This window comes from Cydia fagiglandana, chromosome 23 (assembly GCF_963556715.1).
Source record: "Cydia fagiglandana chromosome 23, ilCydFagi1.1, whole genome shotgun sequence".
Taxonomy (NCBI): domain Eukaryota; kingdom Metazoa; phylum Arthropoda; class Insecta; order Lepidoptera; family Tortricidae; genus Cydia; species Cydia fagiglandana.
The window spans coordinates 11,334,068-11,356,257 of record NC_085954.1 but is presented as its reverse complement, the minus strand read 5'-3'; the positions used below and the strand labels follow the sequence as shown (position 1 = coordinate 11,356,257).

The 22,190-nt window shown below is 39.3% G+C and overlaps 1 protein-coding gene and 1 long non-coding RNA gene across 2 annotated transcripts in view; one reads left to right on the top strand and one right to left on the bottom strand.

The window, feature by feature from the left end:
- Window positions 1–22,190, top strand: part of LOC134675968 (uncharacterized) — a 512,277-nt gene that overhangs the window by 354,555 nt on the left and 135,532 nt on the right. The gene's annotated exons all lie outside the window — the stretch shown is intronic.
- LOC134675729 (uncharacterized) lies at window positions 52–3,020 on the bottom strand. Its single transcript, XM_063534039.1, has 2 exons — window positions 485–3,020; window positions 52–119 (listed from the first exon to the last, which is right to left on the bottom strand). Exons 1-2 carry the CDS (start codon window positions 2,715–2,717, stop codon window positions 52–54), a joined length of 2,301 nt encoding a protein of 766 aa, XP_063390109.1. The 5' UTR covers window positions 2,718–3,020.

The window sequence follows — 22,190 nt, the reverse complement described above, 5'->3', positions numbered from 1 at the left end:
AGGGATGTGCACCGCTTCCGCATTGTGGTGTAGAAACAGTCTACCCTAGCTTCAGCAAACATCCCCGATGCGCTGCAGTAGCGAGACAGCCCCATCATCATCCTGAAGGCATTGTTGTACTGTACACGGAGGGCGTTGTACTGTTTCTGCGTATAAGAGATCCACAGGCTGCTCGTGTAAAAAGTTGTACAAAAGGCTCTAAAGAGAGTTACCTTAACTTCAGCAGAGCAACGAGCGAACCTGCGGGCCACCATGTTTGCCCTAACAGACAACGCCCTCCGTTCTCGCTCAATATCGGCATCATCTTTCAAGTCAGAGGTTACCACATGGCCAAGATACTTAAAAGATTCTACCCTATTCAAAGGAGTACCATATAATCGAATAGGCGGCACAGGTGGCAGATCTTTACCTCTGACTTGAAAGACCATGCATTCGCTCTTTTTTATATTGTACATTAGACCGTGACTTTTAGCATATTGCTCACATATGCCAAGCAACTGCCCAAGGCCACACGGAGAGGCACTCAACAGCACCATGTCGTCAGCGTAGCTTAAGTTGTTGAGACATACGTCATCAATGTGGCAGCCGACATGAGTGCTGCTGAGCTCCTCTATTAATGCATTTACATACAGGTTGAAGAGCTTGGGTGAGGAGATACCCCCTTGCCTCACCCCGCACTCCAACCTGTATGGATCCGAATATGCGTTTGACCATCTCACCACGTTGACCTGGTTAATATACCAGAACTTAAAAAGGCAGTAAAGCTCAGTAGGCATATTGATGTTTTTTAGTTTCTGCCATAATACATCATAATTAACCAGGTCGAACGCTTTAGAGAGGTCAAGAAAACACGCATACACGGCCGTGCTTCGACCCGTATAGTACCTGACTGTCTGCTTTAAACTCAAGATAGCCGTGTCGGTTGACAGGCCCGGTCTGAAACCGAATTGGTTGTGATGTAGATTTAGGTACTTGTCAAGCTGAGTGCTGAGCAGACTGTCAAGCACCTTAGAGATCACGGTTGCCAATGAAATCGGCCTATAGTTGTTTTTATCACTTATATCAGCATTTTTGTTTTTAACTATTGGCACAACTACAGTTTTCATTAGAGCATCCGGCAAGTAAGAATGACTCATGCAAAGGTTAAATAATAAGGCCAGTACTCTAGGCAAGTGAGAGCCAGCATACTTAAGGTGTTCTATGCTTAGGCCGTCGTGTCCAGGAGATTTTCCCCGAGCCATTGATTGAATTACTGCATGTACGTCTTTCGCATCAAATCTAGCTATAATTTCCTGTCCTCGCGGCCATTCATCATCTTCTGACGGCGATGCCACCAAAGGTGACGATACAGTAAAATGAGATTTAAATATGCTGGCTATACTGTTATGATCGCTAATGCCATTAATACTTGCCGGAAGACTAGGTTTGCCATTCAGCCTCTTAGTTGATTTCCAAAAGCTACGAAAGTCTTGATTTCTATGATGACTTGCCAAGATGTCCATTTTTATTTGTTCGCTGTGATTTTGACACCACTTCAAGCGCTGTTTAAAAACATTACGACTACTTTGCATGTCATCATAAACACGTCCGGCTTTAGGTTTTCCATACAAAATCCATAACTTAAATTTTTCCCTAGCCTCCAAATGCGCCGCACGGACATATTTGTTCCATCCAATGACTACTGGTTTCTTTTTAAAGGCACGTTTCAAAGAATAACAACTAGTGGCCGCATCGCTCAAAACCTCTATTATATTAACATATAATGCATCTATAAGTTTTTTGTGTGTGTCGTCATCACAACAACGGTCACCGCAAGATTTAAAGTCATTAGAATAATTAATTCGGCCAAGCCGCTCATTACAAATTTTGTTATACAGATCTACTTGTTCGGGTTTTCTTTCCCCCCAAATAATCTTGTTAGTCACAGGCTTTATTTCGTATAATAACTCGGACCCAATATTACCAAAGTTACATTTAATACAGAGAGGATAGTGGTCTGACCATATTACATCATAATTAAAGCTAACATTTACAATTGTTTTCGTGGCAGATTCCGTCGTCAAAATGTGGTCTAGCCACCGCCTAGACCCGTTAGCCTCGCTGATAAAACTGTAGGTATTTGATCTCAATCCTAACGTTTCAATGTCAGCACAAGTCCACTTTTGTTCGGAACAAAAATTTATCATTTCGTTATAAAATAATTCGCCCGGATGAGCGTTAAAGTCTCCTAATATATATGCTAAACGGACATCCTCATTAATAATAGTAGCACTCACCAGGCTAAGGCAATCCGTAAATTCCACTAAGTTCATAATTTTATCCGTAGGCATGTAAACACTGAACACAAGTAACGATTCTCGAGGGAGGTTAATTTTTATGGCACTTACGCGCGCGTTATCACACTGCACAATAGAAACGTTGGGAAACACACTCTTATTCCACATCAGCGCGACACCGCCATACGGTCTTCCACGAATCATGCCAACCGTGGTGTCCATCGCTGAGGTTCCAGTATATCCAAACCTTGTGTCTATCTCAGCTAAGTAATGTATATCGTCAGGCCGCAACCAGGTTTCTTGCAAGGCAATGACATCCGAAGACTGACATAATTGCCGTATAGAATCCACTGACCGCTTTACGTTCTTACAATTAAAGCTTACTAACTGTACCAATCCATTGGCACTATTTATACATTTTTGGTTATTTGTTTTTTCCATTATGAATGCTATTATGTGTGCCGTCAACAGATGTCTTTCTGTTCGCCGTGCTTTGCCTAAAATGCACAAATCTCTTAAATACTATGCCCGTAGGCCATATTTTAGCATCCAGGAAAAGTGACTCTTTACTTTCCAATACGAAAAACTTGAATGCATTATGGGATTTTTTTTGGATATTTAGTTTTTCTAATATTATGTTTTCCTGTGTTTTGTCCTTGACATAGTTTATAATATCGGATTCAAGGCAATCTTTGTTTACATTTGAGATAAAAATCGGTATTTTCCTCTCGGCCGCCCTAAACTTAACATTGTTTTGCAGTTTTTCGTGAATGCAGTTTTTCGTGTTACTAAAATCGATGACATGATTCCTAAGAAGAGATCGGTGTATATCTTATAGTATCAGATTTTCCCATACTGGCCGATCTAAATGGGCCACCCTGTATAGTATATTTTACTACAATAAGTGGGCTAAATAAATATATTAACATAGGTATATAATATGATCAACGGTTTGGAAGAACAGCCGCATATGACAGTTAAAATAAAAAAAAACCGATCATTCTAGTAGAACCTACTTATTTATTGTATAAGTTTGACACTTAACGATAAAATACTTCTTTAAGAAAGGAGGTGTCAATTCGTAGATAGCTACAGTATTTATGTTAAAGTTAAACAGATAAAATGTTGATGCTTAGTTACCATTGAAATAACAACTGCTTAGCAACTGGTGGCACCCTGGCTGCTGACGTACGTGATTGGTAGTGCGTGTAGGTATTAATGACAGCAGCTTGAATTTGATTGCTTAGTTACCACTGACTTTTTAACCGTTATTGTCATTGTGATTAAATAAGGGTGTATGTGTTAAAGAAAAACTCAGAAGTTAAGGTATTTGTGACGAACTGAAAGCCTACGTGAAAATGACATCTTTGATGTCCTTATTTTTGTGACGATTGAAGTGTAAATGTTTTCTTGGACACCTTGCCCGCTCAGGTATATCTGCTGCTGACTGTACCACTGTCATCACAATACATTTTTTACAAGCTTTTTTTGACTTGAAATGTATGTTAAAATTGTCTCGATAAATATTATTGACGTCGTGTAAATAAAAGTGCCCTTGTGGCCTATTTGCTGAATAAATGTTGATGTTTGATGTTAGTTACCTGTTGAAAAAAACTACAGTCAGATGTAAATGTTTGTAGGAACAAAAGATGGACAAAAAACTTGATCATCATCAGATTTTGACTAACATTGGTGTTATGTTAATGAAAAGTAATATAAAGGAAGCAAGGAAGCTATAAAAATATATAAAAAACGCCATTAAAACTGCAATAAAACCATAAAAAATTAATAACCATTCACAGACATTTGTAAAAAATAAAGAACCGAGACTAATTGCGCGACACATCAAATCAACAGGTATGTGCGAAATGTCGCGTGCGTGTCGAACAACGCAGTGCGACCTTTGCGGACGTAAACATGCGTGTCAAATAGACGTCCTGCGATGCAATAAAAGGAATTTTGTCATATAGGGGAAGCTGAGGAAATATGGAACGGGCCTTATCTACACGATGGGCCAACCCCGGCCACTCCAAGGGACGCAGCCATGCGTTGGAGGAATGAGATAGCAATATCACTTGCTCCCTCTAACGCATAAATGCGTCCCTTGGAGCAGCGTTGGCCCATCGTGTAGAGGAGCCATTACTCCTGTAACCTCACCGCCGAAGGCATTGTGAGATTTGAAACGGCTACGGATGTAAGGATGACTTACGCTAGAACATGGTCACCGAGCACCCGTCATAGTAAAGGAAGCGTCGGAAGCCTCAACCCGGGTCAGAGGGCCTATCGCGAACCACGTTCGAAGTCTTGCCTCTCTGTCGCACTTGTAAATTCGTACGTAAGTGTGATAAGGAGGCAACACGTCGAACGTGGTTCGCGGTACGAGTAGGCCCTCAGGACCGTTCTAGCGTGTCATCCTATAATGCGCGACCGGATTTTCAAATCTAATATGTATAATATTTTTCGTTGTTGTCATGAACCATCGTGAGGAAACCGGACTAATCCCAATAAGGCCTAGTTCCACCTTTGGGTTGGAAGGTCAGATGGCAGTCGCTTTTGTAAAAACTAGTGCCTACGTCAAATCATGGGATTAGTTATCAAGCGGACCCCAGGCTCCCATGAGCCGTGGCAAAATGCCGGGATAACGAGAGGAAGAAGAAGAAGTTGTCATGTAATGACAATATTATAATTATCCTAAAAGACTTAAAAGATCCACGGTAAAAAAAAACTATAAAAAGGTAAAATTATCAATGATGCCTTCGCAAAGGAATTTCACCTACTACTTATGGTATTTGATTTTTAATGGAATTTAACTTATTTAGGAGATTTAAAATATCAGGGTCCATATTGCCCCGTGGTCCCCTCCATAATACCCTTTGTGTCCGACACGCGCGTCCTAAATATAGCACTTGGTCATCTCGTCTGTAATGGCGGATCGGGATGCTGGCATTTCCAAGATGGTGGACAGGTGATGGGCTGGTGGCTAATTAAGTTTTTGCTTATTATGTTGTGGTCTAAGTCATAAGATAAACTATGGCTTCTTAGCCATACATTTTATTCCATAGACTACTTCCTCGAGCTCCATAATATAGATATTATTTATTCTAATCTAGTCACCTTTGTAAAGCCTATACTGAGATGATTTATATTCAAACAAGAAATACATGTAATATAAACAAAATAAAAACAATTATAAACTAAAATATAAACTACATAAAACGAAAATAACTACTAAACTAAAATAACCTATAAATAAAAAACTCCAATTCAGTGCCTTGGGGCAGGGTGCCAAGCCTATACTTATATTAAATGTACCAATTAAAAAGTGTTAACCATGTAACAATTAAATCGAATTTTTACCAACCTAATGATATGAAAACCATCAAGACATGTAACTTGGCATTATAAATAAAGTATTATTGTACCTATTTGATTGTGACATTTTTCGAGTTTAGTGGTAAGCTTGAGTTTATGGGTTGTTTTTAAATGAATGATGACATATTTCTTTTTCTTATTGCTGTACAGTCGCCATCAGATATATAGGAGCGGCCAAGGTGTTCACAATATCTGAACACGCACTCTTAACGCCCTGATAATAGAGGCGTGTTCAGTTATTTGTGAGCGCCTTAGCCGCTCCGATATATCTGATGGCGACTGTACAAAGATGAGGTCTTAGATGAGATGGTAGGGCGCTGGACTGATGATCCACTGTTCGTGAGTTCAAGTCACACCCAAGACAGTAAATTAATTCTAAGATTAGTAGCATCATTCGCAGACTATGGAATTACAAAATTAGTTTAATAATCTTTCTTGGTATATAAAGTGCGCTGAACAGGAAATTATAAATGAGTTGTAACGCTTATTATCAATAAACGATTGACTGATTAGTTACTTATTGCATTAAAATATTTTCCTCAATATTAATACCTATCCAGGGAGTAAAATGGGCACTACGTTTGAATGGAGAAGCGGTTATCCACCATCGTCGTAAGCCACAAGTGTGGAAAATCGCTCCCGCTACCTCCTAAGCATTAACCCTTCATCTTCTATAGCACGCGCCGAGCAGGTGCAGTGTTAAGGGTAGCTAGTAGTTAGTAGAGAAGGTGAAGTTACGGAGTTCTGTGTTGAAGCTTGTTTAGCCACTGTTTTACTTGTAAAATTTATGTTTAATTATTATTTTTTTCGTTAAACTAGTTTTACGGTTAAACTTACGTATTTTTAGTCATTCGCGCGACATGATTCTGAGAGCCTAGGTCTCCTTTCTCAAGCACTAACAGAGCGAGCAGCGTTCACGACGGCCGTGCATCGCGTACTGCTGCGCGCCGCTTCGCATTTTATTTAAATAGTTTCAGCGGTTTAAGCGTGACGAGGTAACAGACTGACAGACTGAGTTACTTAGCATTCATAATATTTTAGTAGGGAGCTAATTAATAACAAATTCTACGTAGTTAAAGCTGCGCCCGCTATTTTTTTTTTTATAAAATAGGAGGCAAACGAGCAGACGGATCACCTGGTGATAAGCGATTACCGCCGCCCATGGACACCCGCAACACCAGAAGAGTTGCAAGCGCGTTGCCGGCTTTCAAGAAAACCTTCAAGAAAGAACGTACTACCATCTTAAAGCCGACAACGCACTAACAATTAACCCCTCTGTTGCAGGTGTCCATGGGCGACAGTAAATTTTTACCATCAGGCCATACTTAAAAAAAAACACAAACATACAATATTGTGTCGCCTTAACCCTATAATGGCGAAACAATTAAATCAACAGGTGTATGATATATCGGCCACCTGCCGCTAACCCACCTGCAGCTCGCTATCTTAAGAACGATAGCTATTTCGGAGATAAGTCTGTGGATTAAGAGGATATAATACGCAAGTAATAGTTTATGTTACAGTACAGTATGGGATTTTCAATTGAAAAACGCTTAGTTTAAGGAAATTAAATTAAAAAACCGGGCAAGTGCGAGTCGGACTCGCGCACGAAGGGTTCCGTACCATAATGCAAAAAAAAAACAAAAAAAAGCAAAAAAAAAATCGGTCACCCATCCAAGTACTGACCACTCCCGACGTTGCTTAACTTTGGTCAAAAATCACGTTTGTTGTATGGGAGCCCCACTTAAATCTTTATTTTATTCTGTTTTTAGTATTTGTTGTTATAGCGGCAAAAGAAATACATCATCTGTGAAAATTTCAACTGTCTAACTATCACGGTTCGTGAGATACAGCCTGGTGACAGACAGACGGACGGAGGGACAGCGAAGTCTTAGTAACACGGGTACGGAACCCTAATTAGTTCAACATAAATTTTACAAGTAAAACAGTGACTAAGGAATTTTCAGTATGCATAAGTAAAAATTATAGTTCGTTTTTTTTAGCATTAGAAAGAACTTACAAGAAGGTAAGCGATCTTGACATGTCTTTTAATTGAAAAACGCTTTACTATTACTTATGAAAGCAGAATAATATAAATGATCGTATTAGATTCATAATTGTTACATATTTGCCGTAACTTATTTTAAAAATGTGTTTTTCAATTAAAAGACACATCAAGATTGTTTACCTAATTTCTAATGCAAAAAAAAACGAACGTGCTAATTTTATTTAAACTGGATTTCGTTCCTACTAAAATACCTATCAGCTTCAACTCAAGCTAAGCTTTTAAAATAGACCTAACCGATATTTAATTCCACTAGCTCCGTTTGATTTCCCCTAAAATCCCAACGTCCTATTTAAAGCACAAAAAAAGTACCGACCGGACTGTCACTCAAGACTCTTAATTAAAGCTGAAAAAAGGACCGAAACAAAGGGTAGTGAAATTCAATTACAGACTAAAACTGGAACTTTTATACTATTTGTAGTACAGTTGGAAAAATGGCTTTTTAGGGTTCCGTACCCAAAGGGTAAAACGGGACCCTATTACTAAGACTTCGCTGTCCGTCCGTCCGTCCGTCCGTCCGTCCGTCCGTCCGTCCCTCCGTCCGTCTGTCACCAGGCTGTATCTCACGAACCGTGATAGCTAGAGAGTTGAAATTTTCACAGATGATGTATTTCTGTTGCCGCTATAACAACAAATACTAAAAACAGAATAAAATAAAGATTTAAATGGGGCTCCCATACAACAAACGTCATTTTTGACCAAAGTTAAGCAACGTCGGGAGTGGTCAGTACTTGGATGGGTGACCGTTTTTATTTTGTTTTTTTTTTTGCATTATGGTACGGAACCCTTCGTGCGCGAGTCCGACTCGCACTTGCCCGGTTTTTTTTTGTAGTTGGGGTGATATAGTGGAACTGTCACGTAAAATTGTTAAAGTTGAACGCTTTGATCCGGGAAGTATTTTTGTGTTTTGTGTGGAAGCATACTAGCTGGGTGGTAAAATGGTACGTCTAAACTAAAACAGAGTTTGAGGTTCGAATCTTTACGCTGTTACGAATATTTATGATATATTTAAACGATTGTCACTAACAGTTTCAGTTTAAGTATTAAAAAAAAATGGCATCTGTCCAGTTGGACAATATTGCCAGCGTCAAGTTTGAAAGATCAATAAATGGATTGCCGGGTGTTGACTAAAGAATGGTTAAATATTAATTCTTCATTAGCTATCAATATTCTTCAAACAACATTAATGAGCAAAAAACAAAATATTCGAGACGCCTTCGCCATTTTAAAGTTTAACCGGAAATCCTCAGTCCCTTGAAGTCACTTGAAAAAGTTTGTCCTTGTGTCCATCATTTTGACATTGGAGTTTAAGAAAGGGACAAAATTTAACAGAAGTTTGCTAATTTTTATGGCTAAGGGGGTGAGTTTTAAAAACGTGTTTCGTTCTCCATTTTTACGCCTAAAAAGTACTAAAAACATTTTAAACACAGAGCCCCTGACCAAATACCAGCGAGCCTTTTAAAAGAACTTACGGATACAGAAAAGCTTTGCAACACAAGTTGTGCCGCGGCTCAAACTTGCCCGTTAAGCTAAATATCGGATAACACAACTCCGTAACTACTAAAAAAAAGATTATTCTTGCTGGCCGAGGTAGAGCGAGTCGAATAGAAAGTCGAGCCAGGCTATTCCAAATTTTTATCTCCCGTTTCGAATGATGGTCCCTACGACAGTTACTTCAAGACTCTTTTGGTTGAGCTTGATTTAATAAATATATTGTAACAGTATTTTATTACCTACTTATTTTACCTGCCATTTGGAGTTGAAACTCTAGGTCTATCGGGTTCCAGCGCGTACAGGTTGTTCGCAGAAATCGCGAAGCGTCTGGTTGACGTAACTGGTGTCCGAAGAGCTGGCGGCTACCTCGCCACTTATGCGTTACGGCTCGATTCGGAAAATGAATCTCTATTAGACATCAAGAAGTTACGATATGGATAATTTAAAGATATTTGTAAGGTAGAAATGTCAAATTTGACGTTTCTGCGATTCTGGAACGCCCTCTTGAACGATTTCCACAAGTTATGACTTAAAGTGACATTCCATTTCCAACTGCAGCTGCAATACTGTTCATTTTCTATGGAAATTGACAACGACAGCGACGCGTCTCCATAGTAAAATTAACAGTATTGCAGCTGCAGTTGGAAATGGAATGTCACTCTTAGATATCCATGTCACATCTAGTCTCTAGTTCGTCTCTAATCTTGCAATTATCTCGTTTTCCGAATACCTGTTAGTTTGTCGCTCGATTTGCTTGTTCTCAAGCGATGGTAACAGCATTGGAGTTTATTGTTCTTTTTAGAAGCGTGTCTAGCGCGATTTTGTTTACAAGCGAACTTTGCCACGTTCAACTTTCTGCTTATACGATGGTTGCAAACAAACGTACGGCCTGAAGGTTATTGCTAATGTAAAAGTTGGGACTTGGTATTGACAAAAAGTTTTTTTTATAGAATAGGTAAAACTGCAGTAAATGGAGAACTGGTCGTTTCCTCTTAAGCCACATATATGTACATATAATATATTAAGGTAGCATACCCTGCAAGGCCCTGGTAGCCTAGCGGTAAGAGCGTGCGACTTTCAATCCGGAGGTCGAGGGTTGAAACCCCGGCTCGTACAGTCGCCATCAGATATATCGGACCGGCCAAGGTGTTCACAATATCTGAACACGCACTCTAACGCCCTGACAATAGAGGCGTGTTCAGATATTTGTGAACACCTTGGCCGCTCCGATATATCTGATGGCGACTGTACCTATGAGTTTTTCGAAACTTATGTACTTTATCATTTGATATTTACCAGTCGCTCATCGGTGAAGGAAAACATCGTGACGGAACTGGACTAATCCCAATAAGGCCTAGTTTATACCCTCTGGGTCGGAAGGTCAGATGTGGCAGTCGCTTTCGTAAAAACTAGTGCCTACGCTAATTCTTGGAATCCCAGGAGGCGTGGTAAAATGCTGGGACAACGCGAGGAAGAAGAAGGAGAAGGCCCTGCAACGCGTATGGTCCCTACTCCCTATACCTACGATACATAACCTTAAATGAATTGAACTCTTAACCTTCAACTCTACTAAGTATGTAGTAAGTATGTTGTTTTAGGTAACTACAACAGAATTTCAGACACAAATACAAACGGCCAAATTCCTAGAACTTAAACCTAACCGTTAAAAAAACACTAGAACAATAAAATTCAAATCTGTAACGCATTCCGCAACGGCTTTCATTCTGAATCACTTTTTAATTGTTTGGAATTCGAAGCTGGCTTTTTGCGAACGTTTTGAATACTTTGAATTGGCGCTCTGTGAAAATGCCGCCTCGCTGCGACGATTTTGCAAAGTTAGTACGAGTTTGTTCGTATAGATGGCGCTGTTTTCAACAAAAACCTGCTCACAATATTTCACGATAATGGGTTGAGAATTGCGACCTGTATCTAAAGAAGAACATCTGGACATATGTACGAAATAATTGTTGCCGTAGCTGAAACGGAGACCCGCACTTTCCCTCGGTCAAAAAAATATAGTTAACCATATATTATATCCCTTATTATTATTATAGCCCCTGTAAATTATTGTAGACTGTACGTGCAATCATAGTATGTTTTCAAAAATATATAGGTAACACGCTCTTATGGCTCTACAAATAAGATTGTGTCAGATATTCGTTGTGTAACATATTATTATTATTGTAGGTGACTGTACACTAGCGGCCCAATTCGAACTTTAAGATACGTCAGTTAATAGATCTAGAAAAGATATGGCAGTGTGAAACAAGTATCAAAAGCGACGTTACTTCAAAAAATACGTCACTTTTGACACTGACATATCTAATCTATATCGTTTCCATATCTATTATTTGACGTATCTTAAAGTTCGAATATGGCTGTTAGTCTTCTACATCTAGGCGGTCTAGGTTAATTAATCATCATCATCATCATCTCAGCCATAAGACGTCCACTGCTGAACATAGGCCTCCCCCTTTATGGGGGGTGAATGCCATAATCGCCACGCTTGGCAGGCGGGTTGGCGATCGCAGTCGAGTACACCAAATTTAAGGGACGCTGCTGCCCGTCCACCGGTGGTCTTGGACGTAGTTTAAAGACATACCCGGGTCGGGTAGGTAAATTAATAGTTACATCGATTCGATTCGTATTCGATTACAGAATTCGCACAAGTGGAATTATATTTTCCAGTAATTGATGGAAGTCAGTGAATGCAGTTTGAGCAATAGCTGTAAATTATTGTAACTAAACTAAAATAAATGTTATTATTCACCTACTATTACGTATTTGTACTTAATATTTCAAAAACATTGAATAAGAAATGGGTATGGCTTGTTATTCTTGTATCTCTCAAACCAATTCGAACGTTCACTGACATCATTCTGATATTTGAAACTTTAGCTATCGTGCGTCTCTACCGCGCCAATATACTTATTAATGTAAATATTAATTTAAACACATATATTATCAAATATATATAAGCAGAGTTTATTCAGCACAAGGGTAAAAACAAGAATCAGAAATCAATAACAACGTCAATCACATATTTTAAATGCATGACATGTCGGCCAGGATTACAGCAAGGAGTACATACTATTCTACAAATGAATGAAACCTCCAACACGCCCTCTTAATCTTGGACGACTTCCATCAAGTCCTGCACAAAAGACTCGTGCTTACAATATGGCAATGCCTTGGTAAGTACATCAGCAGTCATCTGCTCAGTAGGCATGTAAGTCAACTCAATGACGTTATTCTCAATAGTCTCACGAATATAAGTGATATCTAACGTCCACGTGTTTAGATCGTTTGTGGAATACTGGATTGGTGGCCAGTTTAGCAGCAGACTGGTTATCACTATACAAAGTAACAGTATTACTACAACCTGACAACTCAGCAAGAACCGCACGGACGTATACCGCCTCTTTCGCAGCTTCAGACAAAGCTATATACTCCGCCTCGGTAGACGACTGTGCGATACAAGATTGTTTGTAACAACCCCAGGAAATGACATTCCTACCTAACTTAAATATATATCCCGTGTATGATTTACGATCCGCCCCGTTAGCCCAATCAGCGTCAGTAAATCCAAAAACATGAAATTTATCATTAACATCACTTTTCCTGTACACAAGACCTAAATTCATTGTGCCTTTCAAATAACGTAATACACGTTTGGCCGCAGTAAAATGTTCAGCTGTGAAACGGCTGTTAAACTGACTAAGAAAACTTGCAGCAAATGAAATGTCAGGTCTAGTTGTCACAGACAAGTACATCAGGCAACCTATTAACTCCTGATATGGTAGATTACTATCGTGGGTAACACTGTCAGAAAACTTCAGACCTAAGTCTAAGGGCGTCTTTGCGACTTTACAGTCTTTCATACCGAAACGTTCGAGCATCTTTTCGATATAGTTTTTCTGACTCAGCTTCATCTCACTACTAGTGCGATCTACTTTAATGCCTAGCATATGTTTAACTTCACCTAAATCTTTCAAAGTGAAGTGAGACTTCAGTGACGTTTTCAACTTATTTGCAAGCTCGTCACAATCGTAAAAAACGAAAAAGTCATCTACATAAAGTGCGATAATAATGGTTCGCTTACCCACGCGACGACTGAAGATACAGCTCTCGTACTTGCTCTGCGTGAACTTCTCTGCGAGTAAAACTTGCTTTACCTTATCGTACCAGGCGCGGGACGCCTGCTTTAATCCATACACAGCTTTCTTGAGTCTATAGACTTTATGCTCATTGCCTTGTTTGATGAATCCTTCCGGCTGTGACATATAAATTTCTTCGCTCAAATTGCCATTCAGGAAGGCAGTTTTAACGTCGAGGTGATCAATTTTCAGATCTAACTCGACCGCAAGAGACAACAACATTCTCAACGAACTATGTCGAACAACAGGAGAGTACGTATCCATATAGTCGATTCCGAACTTCTGGGTAAACCCTTTCGCAACCAATCGTGCTCTATAACACACTATTTTCCCATTAGCGTCGCGTTTTATTTTGAATAGCCACCGGTTCTTCACAATATTTTTGCCCGCCGGTCTATCAACAAGCTCCCAAGCCTCATGCTTATTAAATGAATCGATCTCATCCTGCATAGCTTGTCGCCACAGCTTGCTATCACTCGACTGCATAGCCTCTTTAACAGTTGTCGGCTCATATGCCTCTACCTCGAGTGCCGACGCAACATTGCATCTCGGTAATCTTGGCCGTAAATTATAGGCTGGTCCGTCACCATGCGGCTCCCTTGAAGCACCGCCTGCATCAGTAGATGAACTCGGTATCTGCGCGTCCGCCTCGAACCAAACTTCAGGTGCTGCTGGCCTCTCCGCCTCAACCTGAACCTCTACATTTGGTAGCAATGGCATCTCCGCCTCAAGCTCAACCACAGGCTGATTTTCCATATCACTCTCCTCAACGGTAGCTCCGCCGTCAGATATAGGGAAGAATATCTCCAGAGACCGTTTACTGGTGGCACCTGGAAAAATTGTTTCATTAAAGATAACGTCACGACTACGAATAACTTCATTTTTAGTTAAATCGTATAGCCTATATCCTATGTTCTCATAACCGAGAAAAATGCAACGTTTGCTCTTTGGCTCAAGCTTATTCCGCTTTATTTTATCAACATGAGCATAAGCTTCGCAGCCGAAGACACGTAAGTGTTTCAAGCTCACCTTCCTCCCTGTCCAGGCCTCCTCAGGAGTCTTCCCCGAGAGCCTTTTTGAAGGAGACACGTTTATCAAATACGCTGCCGTGCGAGCAGCTTCAGCCCAAAATTTGTGATCTAAGTTTGACGAGTACAACAGACATCTTACTTTTTCCAGAAGGGTACGGTTGAGCCTCTCGCTGGCTCCGTTCATTTGGGGACTATACGGCACTGTCACCTGGTGGACTATCCCCTTACCTTTCAAAAAGTTGTCAAGTTCTCTGTTCACATACTCGGTCCCGTTGTCAGATCTCAGGGCTTTCACTTTATCACCAGTTTGAGTTTCAACTAGAGTAATAAAGTCTTTCGTGTATTGACTCACCTCGCTTTTATGCTTCAGGAAATACACGAACACCTTCCTCGTATGATCATCCAAGAATGTCAGGATGTACCTCTTGCCTCCAAGCGAATTCACCGGCAACGGACCGCACAAATCCGTGTGAATTAAATCCAACCGATTTGCAGCCACAGACTTCTCAGGATTGCTGACAAAAGGAAATCGCGCTTGCTTTCCTTTCAAACAAACCTCACATGCAACATCTTCACAAGGGTCGTCCTGAAAACTAATATCATTAGCAAGTCCCTGCCTCAACAGCTTCATATTGTTGCCACTCAAGTGGCCAAGACGCTTATGCCAGGTTGCAGAGCTAATAGTCACGTTCGCCCTTAGACTACAGGTCTGAAGTTTGTACACACCTCCTACGTCATTTGCCTTAATCAAAACATCGCTCGACTTAGAAATTGTACAACCAGTAGTATCAAAATGTACAATACAACCATTCTTAATCATTTGAGAAACAGATATGAGATTAACAGAGAGTTTAGGTACAAACAGCACGTTAGTCAACATCGTATTATCCGACAACTTAACATTACCTATACCTGTGCACTCTAGTTTATCTCCACTAGCAACAGTGATGTATCCACTCTGCGATCTAAAGTTTGTCATCAAATCGCGCCTGCTAGTCATGTTATTCGTTGCTCCCGAGTCCACATACCACGAAGATTCAGAGGACGCTTCAGTGCTATATGCCGACAAGTCACAGTATCCTAAACAAGCAAAATCGTTGCGACAGTTTTTCTTGAGGTGACCTTTTTGTTTGCATTTCCAGCACCACGGCTCTCTCTTACGACCAGTAACATCCTTCGTTTTAGACTCGGTCTTGTGCTGTTGCGCTTTTCTCGTCCAGGAGTCACTCGTAGTAGCGCCTTTTCTCATCGAAGACAAGCACTCACTCGAATCTCCACGAGCAGTCCACCGTTGATCCTGTAGCAGCTTGGATTTGACAAGATCGGCCGTAATGACAACTCCCGAATGCTCAAGTGCCATGATCATGGGCTCGTAGTCCGTTGGTAAACCTTTGAGCATCAGCGCACCAAGAAACTCGTCATCAACTGGTTTGTTCATATTCGCTAATTGCTGCGCTAGCGATAAAATCTCCTTGACGTAAGCTTCCATGCTATTGAAGTTCTCAAGTTTGACAGCGCACAAATTCTGGAGAGTTCTCACTCTAGAACCGAGACCTTTATCATCATACGCACGTTCCAGTGCATCCCAGGCGTCTTTCGCGGTGTTTGCCGACATCAAATGTACGAAACAAGACTTCTCGACGCTCAAACAAATCTTTGATTTTGCTTTTTCGTCACGTCTATTTCTTACCTCGGGCGACGTTGTGTCGCCTTCAGCGTAGCCGCTCACACAGGTCCATAAATTGTCGTGTATCAAAGCATTTTTTATAACAAATTTCCATTCGACGAAATTTTCACGTCCACGTAATTTTTCGTGCGAGAAATTATTATTGTTACTTTCCGACATATTCACAACAACGGTAAACTATTTTCCGCTGACCATAACCTAATGTAAATATTAATTTAAACACATATATTATCAAATATATATAAGCAGAGTTTATTCAGCACAAGGGTAAAAACAAGAATCAGAAATCAATAACAACGTCAATCACATATTTTAAATGCATGACATGTCGGCCAGGATTACAGCAAGGAGTACATACTATTCTACAAATGAATGAAACCTCCAACACTTATGAACGAGTACGAGCGAAATACATTATAACTAAATAACACGATTCAGTGTAAGTTCTATGTTCTGCAATAAAAATGTTTAGCATTGTTGCGAACGCAACCTTTTATTTGTAGGGTAAACCCTCCAGTGAATGAACACCCCCCAGTGAATGAACAAAATCACGTTTTTTGTCTAAAATAAGAAATATAGCAATTTCTTCCACTTGTCTTATTTTTTTTCTTATTAATAACTCTATTTCCTATGCAATGACAACCCGTAATAAATTTATTTTCGACCAGTTAGGATGTGAGTGGCATTTGAAGTTTACGTGTTTCTGGATTTGAAGTTTTGTATGGAAACATTAGATCCCAGATAAGAACAGTGTACGTTTGGAGCAACATATGAAGTGCTTATTTAATCTTTACCAGTACAAATTTTAGTTATTTGGTTAGATTAAGAGTTAAACCTTCTATTTATGTACACTTTGTCAGCGTATTATGCGATTAAGTCTTTATTTTTTATAGTTCCATTACTGGCTCATCAAATGTTCTGAAACTAGTGAATGAACACTGTGTTCATTTACTGGTGTCGCGTAGATTTCATTTTTTTCCCAAATGTATATGTAAACGCAATCGTATTGAGCTTGTTTTTTGTGATTCTGCATAGAAAACGATTCTGATTCATTTAGCCAGTATTGGAACAAACCTAATTTCTATAGTCCATTTACTAGATTTGTCATGCCTATGTATGAACAATACAAAATTTGGCTTGTTCATTTATTGGATTTCTACTAATTCTATGTATGAACAGTGTAACCACGAACAATGCAGTGACAATTTTATTATTTTAAGCATTATTTGGTGAGCATGACGCCTTTTCATCAAAATATGCACGTTGGTTCTTGTTTTAATGGTTGATTTTATTTTTTTCCTTTTAATATGTAACGGGTTTCTGTGTTATTAGTGAATAACCATCATTTTATTATATTCTAATCGACTTGAAGTCAATATGGAGGGATAAAAAGATATAAACGCTATCGCTATACCTCTTAAAATAGAGCCGGAAACGGTGTATGTGATAAAAATGATTTTATTATGCTAATTAAAAAGAGTTAAATAATGTTCATTCACTGGGTTTTTCGGTGTTCATTCACTAGTTTTTATGTTCATTCACTAGGTTTTTGGGTAGTTTTTGGTAAATACTGATATAACTCAAAAACTATGAAAGTAATTAAAAATCGCAGAAATTACTTTCTTATTTATTAAATGAGGATTGATTAAATTGCAGTTAATTATTCCAATTATTAATGAATGCTGAGCAATGATTTTTCAAACTTGGATAATTGCTTAAGTGTTCATTCACTGGTGGTCTTACCCTATACAATCTATAATCCTAAAGCCCCATTTAGACGGTTGAAGAACTTGCATGCGATTTTCGTTACATTGCAGTATTTGGTCGATCGACTGAATTCATTGTACTCTGTAGTTAGCAATGTATCAAATATTGCATGCAAGTTCTTGAACCGTCTAAATGGGGCTTAATGCAATAGCTAGGTCTTGGCTAGTATTTGGAAGCTTATTCTAAAGAACCAATAGGAGCGCTCCACATACCCTGTATCGCGGCCAATTAGAGGCACCTAAATCTATTCAAATTATGCAAATCACTCTTTCATCAGCCTCCATACAATTACCACACCAGTTCTACATCTAACCGTATACTCAAGAACCCTTGTAAACCAGTACTTTGGAAAATTATAATAGTTTATTTCAAATCGAAGCTTTTTATTAGAGTCGTCGAGATCCTGACCTGCACGGCGGCTACAGGCTTGTTTTTCCTTGTTTATCTTCTACAACAGCTAATCATATAAACTTATTGGCTAGTTTTATTTACCTTCAAACGGCCTTTCCGCTGCAAATCTCGTCAATATTGACATTCGGCTCTGGTAATCCGCTCGGCTTGACATTTGGCATGTGTGAAGCCGGGCTAACATTTATACAAAGATTATATCCCTAAAACCTCACAGAAAGCCCTGCAGGTCAATTTAAACTTATTTATTTGCCTTATTTTCATTTGTAAAGATCTGTTTTATATTGAAACAATAATTGTTATACCACAATTAAAATCATAAATAGGTATATTTAATTTTAAAAAAATCGATTCGAAGATGCGCTGGTAGACTAGCGGTAGTAAGAGTTTGCGACTTTCAATCCGGAGGTCGCGGGTTTAAACCCCGGCTCGTACCAATGAGTTTTTCGGAACTATGTACCTACGAAATACCATTTGATATTTACCAGTCGCTTTTCTGTGAAGGAAAACATCGTGAGGAAACCGGACTAATCTCAATAAGGTCTAGTTTACCCTCAGGGTTGGAAGGTTAGATGGCAGTCGCTTTCGTAAAAATTAGTACCTACGCCGATTCTCGGGATTAGTTTCCAAGCGAACCCCAGGCTCCCTTGAGTCGTGGCATGTTGCCAAAATAACGTGAGGAAGAAGATGATGATTTAATTCGAAAAAAACAGCTGTAGTTTTGGTATTATAGTACTTATACCTTTCATTTGTTTGTGACTTTTATTTTGTGTAGATTTCAGAATAAAATAATAATAACAATAGCTTAATCACCACACAGTTCACATAACTGGAAACCGCAATTTGTGTTTAATAGCCTGCCGCTCACAAAGCTCTCCAATGGAGTCGATTAATTCATATTTAGAATAGTTAGAAATTATCAGGTTCAGATTCGAGCTGACGGCTTATGTACCGGTGTAATAAGTTACGAGAGATCCGCGGCTTAAAATTTAAAGATGACACGTAAAACAGGCTACTGACGAGCTTTCCAAATGGATGCCGTTACAATGGATTCATCCAAATGGACGGCATTCTAATATTAATTATTTTACGTTTTTGACATTCACGGACCGATATTGGATTGCAGCCACGCTATTTGGACTGTTGGAAGGCTCGTCAGTGGCCACCTTTAGACCGGGCCATGTCTATAACATGACAGGTAATCATGTGATGCTTTCTATAGAATCCGATGCGCCGGATACTCCGGCCCGGACACGGTCCGTTCCGGAATTTACTCAGGTCGACTTTGTCCTACAGTAAGTTCAAGAAGGCTTGTGTTGTGTATAGACTAGAGTATGTTTAGTTTGTCCTTGACTTTATTTTTTTTTGCTATGATTGAACAGATGAATGAAATTATTCTTAGACTAAACTAGATATGGTTGTCATTTATTTTAAATCATAATATTACATGGCGCAGTCAGTAGGATTCAACTAGGTACATACGATGAGTACTTATTAGACCACTACTAAATATAATATACATGTATATACTTAAATATTTATTATACAAAACACCTATAACTACTCCTGCTTTGTAAGCAGGGTCACTAAGTACAGTCACCTGCAATAATATGTTACACAACGAAGGCCGCAAAAATATCTGACACGATCTTATTTGTAGAGTCATAAGAGCGTGTCACATGTTTTTGCGGGCTTCGAAGAGCAACAAATTATTGCAGGTGACTATACCAATTAGGCTAGGATGCCGTAATAATTATCAGTGAAATCCGCCTCCGCCTTTAACTTGCACCACCATTTCACACATGAATTGCGTAATGAGGCATACGATTTGCATATTATAGATGTTTATTGGCGGAATTAGTTTTGGCGGTAATAGTGCTAATATAAGAGTAATTTTGTGCTTGAAGCTAGTAAGTTTGTATGAAACTATGACGAACTTAGGTAATCAATGAAAATGCCTTGTAGGAGTTACTACGAGAAGTAAAATTAAGAGTGACATTCAAAAATATCAAAATCAAAATATAATAATTGCACGAAAATAACATACCACGAAAAGATACAATACAGTGATCACTAGGCATAGAAATTTGCCTAATACTGCCCAATTCGAACTTCAAGATACGTCGATTAATAAATCTAGAAACGATATGGATTAAATGTATCAGTGTCAAAAGTGACGTTTTTTGTTTCAAGAAGAATTTTGTTTAAGATACATCAATTAATAGATCTAGTTACGTCACATTTGACCATAGACTAGGAATCCTCTAGACCGAGCATAGTCGCGCTACCCCCTCTGCCACGCATACGGTAATTTTACTCCATATTCGAGTCGAAAGTGTCTTTGTGTGACTTTGTGTGTCTTTGAACGGACCAATCACGGCACGGGACTTTACTCACCTCGTCCCGCGCACCCCCGCATTTTTGGCATCATCGGTTGCATGAAATAATTGCTCTAAACTCGGTCTAGAGGATTCCTAGTCTATGCATTTGACATTGCATGACACATTACATTTGACACTGACATATCTAATCCATATCGTTTCTAAATCTATTAATTGATATTTATTGATTACCTGACGAAGCCTGCGTTGCGGATATAAAAGTATGGTCCCTGAATAAAAGATCTTTAAAGTAATATCCTTTGGTACAATCAATAATTCAACAAATAATCTATTAATTGACGTATTAATCCAGTAACTTTGTCGAATTTTGTAACCAGGCCGCGTAGCCAAAATGCCAATCGCTTACGCTCCGTAGCGATCGAAACGCAACTCTCTCTGTCGCACTAATATGGAAGAGTGATAGAGAGACACAAAGCGTTTCGTTGTCGAAGCGATAGCGATTGTAACCTTGGCTAGGCCGGCTGGCTCTTTTGCGTCAAATCCGGTAAATCTGATTTTTTGCAGACTTGTTTATGATGTTGGCCCAATGAATAATCCAAGTTTGTGACTTCGAGCGCCGAACGCAACTTTATCAAAAACCGAATAAACCGCAATTTTTTTTAGATTTGGGCGATTATAACCCTGCAAACAAGCCTGCAAAAAATCAGAACTACCGGATTTGACGCAAAGGCAACATGTATAATTTTACTGTATTATATCTTAAAGTTAAAATCTGGCCGATAGTGTTCATACATATGTGAATATTTTTAATAGGTACCTAATACTGCAATAAGCTTTAGGTTTATTTAAAAAACTTGAGAAAAATAAAATCGTCGCTGGTAGCCGGCACTCGGCCTGTGGCTACGCCGCACAAAAGGAGGCCAGGAAATTTGCGTCCCTGTCCTCATACTAACTAATTGGTTTTGCTCTTTAGCGCGCATAGTTTCTGCATTACACTGGGGAGCAATTAAAACGGGTCAGTATGTTTGTGCAATTGAACAAACTGATTTGTGATCCACCATAGAAAGTTTTCACAGTGTTATAATAATTATACTTTTTAAATCAGGTAATGTCAATGACGCAGACGTAGACAGTGGATTAAGCAATTTAAGCATCACGTTGCTCGATAGTTCAGTCGCCAATATATCGGAGCGGCCAAGGTGTTCACAATATCTGAACATGCACTTTAGCGTTTTGACAATAGAGCCGTGTTCAGATACTTATGAGCATCTTGACCGATCCGATATATCTGATGGCGACTGTAGTATGTATATACGAAGTGACCCGATTTTATTGCTATTTAGCTAGCAATGCTACTGCTGGTGTAGTTTGAATCCGAACGTTTACCTTAACGGCCCAATTCCAACAATGCTTATAAGATGTCACACCCGAACTATCAGTGTCAAAAGTGACTTTTGTCACTGACATATCAGTATCGTATCGGTGTGACGTCTTATAAACATTGTTCGGTGGTACTACAGCTGTTCTAAATTGTTCGGTGGTTATGGGGTGCTCTTAGTTGTAGCTAATTGCTTGTAAATCACTACACCTT